At 35.9% G+C, this 8,967-nt stretch overlaps 1 protein-coding gene across 2 annotated transcripts in view; it reads right to left on the bottom strand.

Annotated features, from left to right (window-relative positions):
• Window positions 1-308: 308 nt before the first annotated feature.
• The window catches only part of cdh26.1 (cadherin 26, tandem duplicate 1), a 30,939-nt gene continuing 22,280 nt past the window's right edge, over window positions 309-8,967 (bottom strand). For both annotated transcript variants that reach the window (XM_079803016.1, XM_079803015.1), the window contains 4 exons: window positions 8,663-8,722; window positions 6,811-6,858; window positions 6,515-6,589; window positions 309-3,375 (listed from right to left, as the gene is read on the bottom strand). In XM_079803016.1, the coding sequence (XP_079659142.1) occupies window positions 3,157-3,375; window positions 6,515-6,589; window positions 6,811-6,858; window positions 8,663-8,722 (402 nt within the window). In that variant the 3' untranslated portion in view covers window positions 309-3,156. The remainder of the gene's footprint in view (window positions 3,376-6,514; window positions 6,590-6,810; window positions 6,859-8,662; window positions 8,723-8,967) is intronic.

Raw genomic sequence — 8,967 nt, 5'->3', positions numbered from 1 at the left:
ACAAAGTCCATCTCACTACAGTGGTTCTACAAATAACTTTATGAATCGGCGAGAATAGTTTTTGCGCGCAAAAAAAACCCTAAATAACAACTTATATAGTGATGGCGATTTCAAAACACGGAATCATGAAGCTTCGAAGCGTTATGAATCAGTGAGTCGAATCATGATTCGGATCGCGTGTCAAACCGCCAAACTGCTGAAATTTGGCGATCCAAACTGCTGAATCGACTCACTGATTCATAACACTTCGAAGCTTCATGAGGCCGTGAATTTTATGCGATTTTATGATTCATTGAAATACATTTCTTACATTCAGTTCCTTTAATGTCAAAAAGGTTCAGCTGACAAAAAAGATTTTGAATCCCTGGTGAAATTGTTATGCCTGTGTTATGACATGGGGGCAAAAAGAACAAAACACTGACAAAAAACAAATAGACAAAAAAAAAAAAGTTCTGAAAAATATGAGTTCTGAATGACCGACAAACCACATGGCAAATAACTGAACACGAAAGCAGCACGCGACTTTCTGCTCTTAGAAACCTTCTTAGAAAAAGTGTAATTTATTCAACATCATAAACATTGATTCAAAATATTGTACTTGATGTCACCCTGCTCATTGGGTGTATAAAACACTATTGTGAAGTGTTACAGGATTAGTTTAACAGCATTTATTCATCTAGGTCAATGCTCATTTCTTTATGTACTGATACTATTTTAAAATGTAAGATAAAATAATGCATTTAAAATAGCATTAATGTATTAGGAATGTACATATTAGTGTTTTGATGAATGACTTAACTTTAAACTAGATTAATAAATGCTGTAATAAAAGTTTACACATTTACTAATGTTAACATATTGAACATTATTGTAATCCCATTTATTCAGATAATGTTCCTCAAGGAAAAGCGAGCATACAACAGACATCATCTCAGGCCCTCAGCACCTCTACACCAAAACTATCCAGAAAGCTGTTTTTTTTTTTACAATACAATTTACAATAAAATAAGCAATATAAAAGAAATTGATGAACATTGAATTGTGTTCACTCTTACAAAAATGTAACATGACAAAAAAAAAGAGCCAGCCACTCTTCATAAAGCCTCCCAACATTGAAAAAAAACCAGGTGAACAAAGGCCCTTTAAGAAGAGGGAACACAAATACGGAAGAGGGATGTACTAATTATTAATGGTGCATTACTGCCACCTGCCAGACTCTCAGATACTGTTGAAGTGATATAACCAATCTTTACCTTCATTTTCTTTCTCTTATTACTCTCTAAAATGGCTTCTGCATGTTCTTTATTGTCTCTATTCATTTGTTCTATTTTTTAACACTTTAAAGGGAAAGTTAACATAAAATGAATACTCAGTCAATATTTACTTCAAAAACGTCAAAAGCTTTGTCCACATGGAAGTCAGATTTCCCAGTGTCCTTTCAAAGTATCTTCTTTTGTGTTCCACAGAAGAAAGAAAGTAATACAGAATTAAAATATAAAAAAGTTATAAATGTTAACTCAGAATTCCATGAATAAAGGTCAAAACAACAAGATTTCAAGCTGCACTCTATAAATGTTGCCTCTTTGTCGCCATCTCTGTGTGAAACCTGCAATTGCAGTTATTTGTGGTATTATCATCTTTACGTGGGTTGTGCAGCGGCTCCTCAGCGCGGATGAATCTAATGTTTTGAGGAGTTTGTGTCGCTGTCATTCATTCATCGCACCGGTGTGGATACTGTACTTCTGAATCACAGATTCTACGTCTTGGAAGTACATCCAAAATAATAATTTTCACTGGAGAATGTCATCTGAACAAGTAAGTAACATGTCTGCCACTTTTGTTCTGACCAACTGAGGAAAATATACAATAAATCACACTACAAACAGTGATTATATCCAACGATCACTTAGCTCATATCACATCAAACTATGTAAATAATTATTATTGTTATACTTTGTTCTCAAATTGTTAATGTTAACAAAATCAGCATTGTGTGACTACATGTAGCTATTTAGTGTGTATTAGCATTACAGGTCTGAAGATTTCAATTTCTTTTGCTTTTGACTACGGGTGAATCTCCAGTTGTCAATGATTCTTGTCGTTTGGACCTTTCTGGATTACAATCTGCCATCAAAATTATAGCTACATTTAATTGTTCCAGCTGCTGTGAGAAAAGGCTATAAATGATCTGCCACCTGCAGCATCCTCACATGCGATACTACTACTAGCCGGACTCTTTCTTTATGTATACAGACGTGACGTAATGACAAAAAGACATGCTCGAATTTCCCGTGGAAATCCACCAGTACCACTTTAATTATAACACATTATTACAAGCTTACTGTTGTGAATCGAGCTAAGGAAAGGAGATAGTTTTGAACACTGGCTGGTTATGTTCTTGCTGAAAAATAGATCATTTTTAACCAAAAAAAGTTATTGACTGCAGATGTAAACTCACAATTCAAAAGAAATTATAAGATTTCATACTTTTGGAACAACATGAAGGTGAGTGAATAATAGAATTTTCATTTTTGGCTGGACTATCCCTTTAAATACACAAGCGATTCTGCAAAGTCATGTTAGTGAAGGGCACAAAACAATACAGAACCTAAAGGCAGTGTCCCATATCATCAGGTAAGTGCAGGATAACCCCAGACAAACACTTACACAATCAGCATAGCTAAGTGTGGTTGGGATGTGAGGCATTTGCTGAGGAAAAAATATGGAAATTCAGACGAGAGCCGATCAGGTCAGTAGTTCATCAGTGAGAGAAGAAGCTCTTTGGTCACTGTTAAGACCAACCAACCACCTCTGATCATTTCAGACAGGCTTCAAGTAGCTTTCAAAGAGTTTTCAATTCAAGCACCTAACATGCTTCCTTATACATCCATCGTGAGCACAAATACACAGTGTATCCCATAGTTCCTTGAGGCCAGTCTTACCACTGAAGACGTAATGGTCACAGCGTGTCCATAATCACCCCTGCTCCTGTACAGGTGTCAATATTGTTGTCTTCGAGCAACAATGTCTTAGCACTAAAAAAAAAAAAAATTCCTAAAAAAGCCCTGGTACCCCTTTGCAGCTGAGCTGAAAGCATGATAGAAATGTGGAACGATATAAAGCAGTATTGCTGAAGCCTCATATCATCATCCATTTTCACAGTCGGACATTCCTGCGCTCCATTGACTGTTGACAAATCCCTCCCAGAGTGCTGAACTTTGGCCCAAGGTTCTGCAGGAAGTCCAGGTTATCACCAAGGTTGCTAACAGTCAGCTGATCCAGAGACTGGCAATCACTGCCCTTCCCCTCATACTCATACTGATATGGGTAATATTCAGGATAGTCCTTCTGTGCTTCCGGAAACCCGCTGATCTTCTATAGAATAACAAATAGAAAGAGAAAAATCATAATCTTAATGCTTTTGATAGGATTATTTGCTGATAGAATGTGATTTGCTAACTCATGGTGTCTCCATGACCAGCAGATCTTCGTCCATTAATATTACATTGTGCTATGAAGGATCTAGCAGACAGGTGGCGACAGTGCACTGGATTTTCAATTCGGAACAAGTTGAAGCAAGGTCTCTTATCCACCAGTAATGTGCCAAAGGCAAGTCATGCAGTGCAATAATATTTAAACAGTTGTTACCACTGGCATAAAACCAAATTAAATTAACCTGTTGATTCACATATACCCTTAAGCGTACTTTAATATTACCCTTGTGCACTTAATTATACTTCACATTTTAGAAGTATATTTTATACATTTGCAAATAATCTAATATATGAAATGAATCACTGTGGAATCTCATCTCACTGGTGAAATGAAAACAGATATTATCAGCAGCTCATGAGAATTCCCCTATCTCTTGTTCTCTCTTGTTTGTTCTCGTTGACATTGTTCATGTAAGGGATAATCCACGGCTAGCCATGCATTAAAGGATTTTAATGAACGCCATAGAGGCGACATAAAATTATTTATGAATGACAGGCAACACTGATAGTGACAAGGCAGTCTTTATTTGAACTAATCATATCATTTATTTAAATGAATTATGTAGAGTGTGAAATAAAACCGGCGTCTCTAACCACAGTTTAGGCTACTATAAATATAAAGACATTACATTTATAGAAATGCATTAAATAAAAAAATATAAAAAAAATCAAACAGTTGGAAATTTAATTTGGGGATTGTTTTACTCATCGTTATACTAATTGATGTTAAACTCAACATTTCCATTTATGGTGAAATTGGACATGGAAAAGGGTAGGGTTATTTCATGTTTAGTCTTGGAGGTGAAATTCTGTTTCTCTTTGCTTGTTGAGGTTCTAGATGTCAGTATGTAACGCAAAAATAAAGGTTTACAGACTGTTAATGCGTTATTCGTAGTGACCCATGATAGATTTATTTCGTGTTTTTCCTAGAATGGGCAGTGATGTATTACAAAACATTCAGTGGCACATGCCAATCAAATACAGACGTGACACAAATAAATGATACAAAATATTACTGTATATAAATAATACTATAAATATTACTTTAATGCGTTTTATTGACATTTAAAATACAACAAATTAGGCTATTTATTCAGAATTTTGTGTCACAATTACGTCAACATGGCACACGGCAACATGTTCCGCGACTAGGTGTCATTCAGGTGTCAGTGTCAGCGTGTTACGATAATGTCAGTGACACATGCCACTATCCACTGGCACATGCCAATGAAGACCGGATGTGCCAATACGCATAGTGACACGTGCCATTGGCTTCTGTGCGTCAGATGTCATTTCACTTAATGTTAATACTGCTACTGTCACTCTGTTTGCAGAGTTTACTTTGGTTAGAACTTTGAACTGTAATCAAACTGACTGGAACTACCTGTGCATTAAACGGTTTTACTGCACGCCAATCAGCCAATATTTAAACAGACCAAGGTATAATGAAGCTTATGTAAAAGAGTTTTGTGAGAGAGAGATTGACTAAGTGACACTGACAGCGCTAGTCAAAGCATTTGTCAGTTGTGTTTTGCTCCGTGTTCACAACAAGTTTCAATCCTTTCGATATAAAAGTGACTCACTCATGAAGAGTGATCATCTATTGGCGTAATAATGTTGCTGTTCACGGTCAGGGATAATTTTTTTCCGGCAGAAGGAAGACTTTTAGTAATTTTACTTCATTAAAGTTGCATTGGTACATATTTTTTGGCTTTAATATCTGTATTGTGTGGTAACTGTTTTATAAAAGCAATAAGGTACTCGAGGCTAACGCTGTGTCGTGAATAAGGTTGCAAAGGGGCGGAACGTTTCTGGTAAATTTCTGGAAACTTTTCATTGGAACTTAACCAATTTGGAAACTTAACAGGACTTCACTGGAATTTATAGGATTTTATGGGAATTAATTGGAAATTTGGGGAAATTTATATAAACTGTATCATATACAAATATAAACATTATGTTCAGTCATAAGCGGACATGTTAGTTTTTTTTTTGCATACTAGTATATTTTTCAATTAATTACTTCTAATTTAGTAAATATGTAAAATAAATATATTTGTATTGCAGTAATTTTTATGGATGCGTTATTTATTTCAGTGTCCCATGATTCTTCAGAAAGCATTCTTATACGCTGATTTGATACTCAGTTATTATCAATGTTGGAAACAGTTTAATATTCTGCTTAATATTTTTTGGGCTTGTGATACTTTTTTCAGGATTCATTGATGAATAAAATGTTGAAAAGCATTCATTAAAAAAAGACATCTAACAATATAAGTCGTTACTATCCATTTTTTAAAAATAAAATTTAACACATCCTTGCCGAATAAAAGTCTTGATTTCTTTCAAATGACTGACCCCAAACTTTTGAACGGAAGTGTGTATTGTTACATAAGATTTCTATTTTAAATAAAAGCTGTTCTTTAACTTTTTATTCATCAAATAATCCTGAAAAGAGTATCACAGGGTATAAAAATATTATGCTGCTCAGCTGTTTCCAACATTGATAAATCATCATATCAGAATGATTTCTGAAGGATCATGTGACACTAAAGACTTGATGTTTTGAAGGAATGTACAGTGCATGCCTGCAGGGTGTGGCCTCAAAAGCCCTGCATTAAATAGTGTGCTGTATGTCTGTGATTGAGGAATGTTCAGGGAAGAATTTCAACTGAAAATGCATTAAATCTGGTTGTTTTCGACTACATTTAAGTTCCCTGTTATAGGCTAACCTGCAATTTGGCAAATTCCCAATTTTTTTCCAGTAATTCCCATGGAATGTTTCTAGCCTGAAAATTCCCTGGAATTTTGCAACCCTAATCGTGAATAAGTCACGGCTTCGCATCATGCCTAACAATGCCCTTCAGCCGTGAATTATTCACATACAGCACAGCTTCGAGTACCTTATTCCTTACATCAATTTTAGGCTACCTTAAAATTATTTTTGTTCTTTCTATCTCATATTTACTACAAATTTCCTGAAAATCATGCCAGTTAAGTGTTTTGCGTAGTGGACTCACCCGCTCAATGCGTTCTGCCAGGTTTCTTTCTGTTCGAGCCAAGCTGAATGTCTGGGACAGCTGGCCGCTTCCATTCTTAAAAACAAGTGTGATATTTCATTCAGACTTCAGTTGAAACAGGTACTTTTTTGTTTTTAATGTTCATTTAATTGTACTTGTTATTTCTGTATTTAACACGTTTAGCTAGTACTACAATGATGGTCTAAAACCATCATTAACAGTCAGTATGACTACTTTAACAAGTTTCAAAACCATTACAGCTGATTAGTGTTGAATGAGTCATTTGAAAAGCTTACCATAAAGCTTCCCCTTCCCCTTCTGAGCTCTGACCAGCTTTGATATGGCTTAAAGAGAGGAAAAAAACAAATACATTTTTAAATATCCATTTTAATCAAATATAACACTTACTGTATACTGATCAAAAGTTTGGGGTCAGTACATTATTTTAATGAAAATCTAGTTCAGTCATGAAACTCTAGAGGGCGCAGGTTGATCGGTCCTTTTCATTCAATCTACAAGCGGATTGGCCTCTGCTGATCCTGCAGCCAATGAGATTGCTGGCTCAACATTTAAACAGTCTGGTTCAGTGTTTGCTGTAGGCTAGTCCTGCAGTATCAGAGTTCCTCTGAACTCCTCCACCTCCCCAGCTCCACCTGCCTAAATTAGGATTAATGTATGTCTATTCATGCAGCAGCAGCAGATCTTACATGATCACAGCAGTGTGTGTGTGTGTGTGTGTCTATTAGCAGTCGCAAGTCTACAAGTCTAGCAGAACTATTCCGCAAAGACCAAATACATTAAAGGGTCATGAAATCCCCCATTTCAGCAGCAGTCAGTTCTCACCACAGTTTCGAAAAATGCTATAAAAGTGGGCGTGGTTTAGCGCCGAGTAGAGGGGGACGAGGGGAGACTGACAGCACATCAACGGCTTCTGATTCAGACAATTTTATATCGCTCTCATTAAAAGCATCAAAACTTCCCACAAATGCACGCTGCAAATGACCATTAAGTTACACGCAACACAATATACACAAGGCTTTGTAAGCTCACCGTTACACAAATACATATATATCCTGTGAATCAACGGACAATTAAATGCACAGCCATTTGCAATTTGTTTTCTGCATCGGAAATACATTTGAACACGCTGTTGCATAGCTTTGATAACTTTTGAGGCTTATTTTGTGGAGTTTTTATAAGCCGTTTGGTCGGTTAAATGGCCGTAAAAGAGTGGTTACACGATGAATCGCGTTTGTGTGAAGACTCAGGATCTATTGAAGAGAACGTAGGCAACGCATAATCTCATACAAAGCGGAAAAAATACTCGTTTTTGATCCATTAATGCATCTCTCACTTACTGTGTGCGATCTCACTGTTTGAAGCCAGTCAGAGAAAAATGCCTATCAATGCGTGCGGTCATGAATAATTAAGCGCGTGCTGTCATGAATTAAGCAACGCGTCTTCTCATAGGACAAGGACACACAGTCTCATGAATAATTATGAGACACAGATGAGTCATCGCCGTACTATAGTACGAGAAAACATCACAGCCTATGACGTTGACATGAAGACGAATTTAAACCAGGAAGTTGAAAATAGAGCAAAAATTAACTAGTTTTCTCCCACATTCAAAACTAACAGATGGTAACATTGCCTTCCATGATGTTCAACACATACTTCTGTTAAAATCTCAGAAAATTTGGTTTAGGGTTTCATGACCCTTTAACATTGCCATATTCAATAACAATGCTAAAACTATTTCGAGAGTTGTCATGACTGAAATAAATGTATTCAGCAAGGACACATTACACAGAAAAAAAGATCAATGTCAGCATTGATAATAATAAAAAATGTCACTTGAACACCAAATAAGAGTATTAGAATGATTTTTTGAGTAATGATGCTGTAATGGCAAACTCGGTTGTAAAATGGATGTCTATGGTCTGTATATCAGAATCATGTTCAATAACGAATGCAAGGAAATCTACCATTCATTTACATTTGATTAACTTGATTTGCAGATTTTCTATGTGGTTTCAGTAATATGAACCCCACTGGGACTTGTGTCAAGGCACAAGGGACAAAAATCCCAAATGTCTTTGTTTTCTTTAACACTCATATCTCAGTTTGATGGATGCCCTCACTCACCATGCTCATCACACCTCCACCATTGGACATTTCCTGGAATGACGCAGAGTTATACTGATACTGTGAGAGAAGGAATACATTTAAGTTAATATTTCACATTACCAAAAGAACACTCTGACTTATGACCATGACATATGATATTTAGTATTATTACATTTTTGAATGGTTAGAAATAGTGTTTTAAACAGACAAAAATGTCACACGTGTCTAGCAAAAGCCACTACAATCTTACAGCAATCTGCAACTATTTTACATTGTCAAATTGGTGGCTAATGTGTATGAATGCATGTTTGTTCTCATTTATT

Source organism: Gobio gobio, assembly GCF_949357685.1.
Source record: "Gobio gobio genome assembly, chromosome: 21".
Lineage (NCBI taxonomy): Eukaryota > Metazoa > Chordata > Actinopteri > Cypriniformes > Gobionidae > Gobio > Gobio gobio.
Note: the sequence above shows the minus strand (reverse complement) of the source record. Positions and strands in the feature narration are given on the sequence as shown.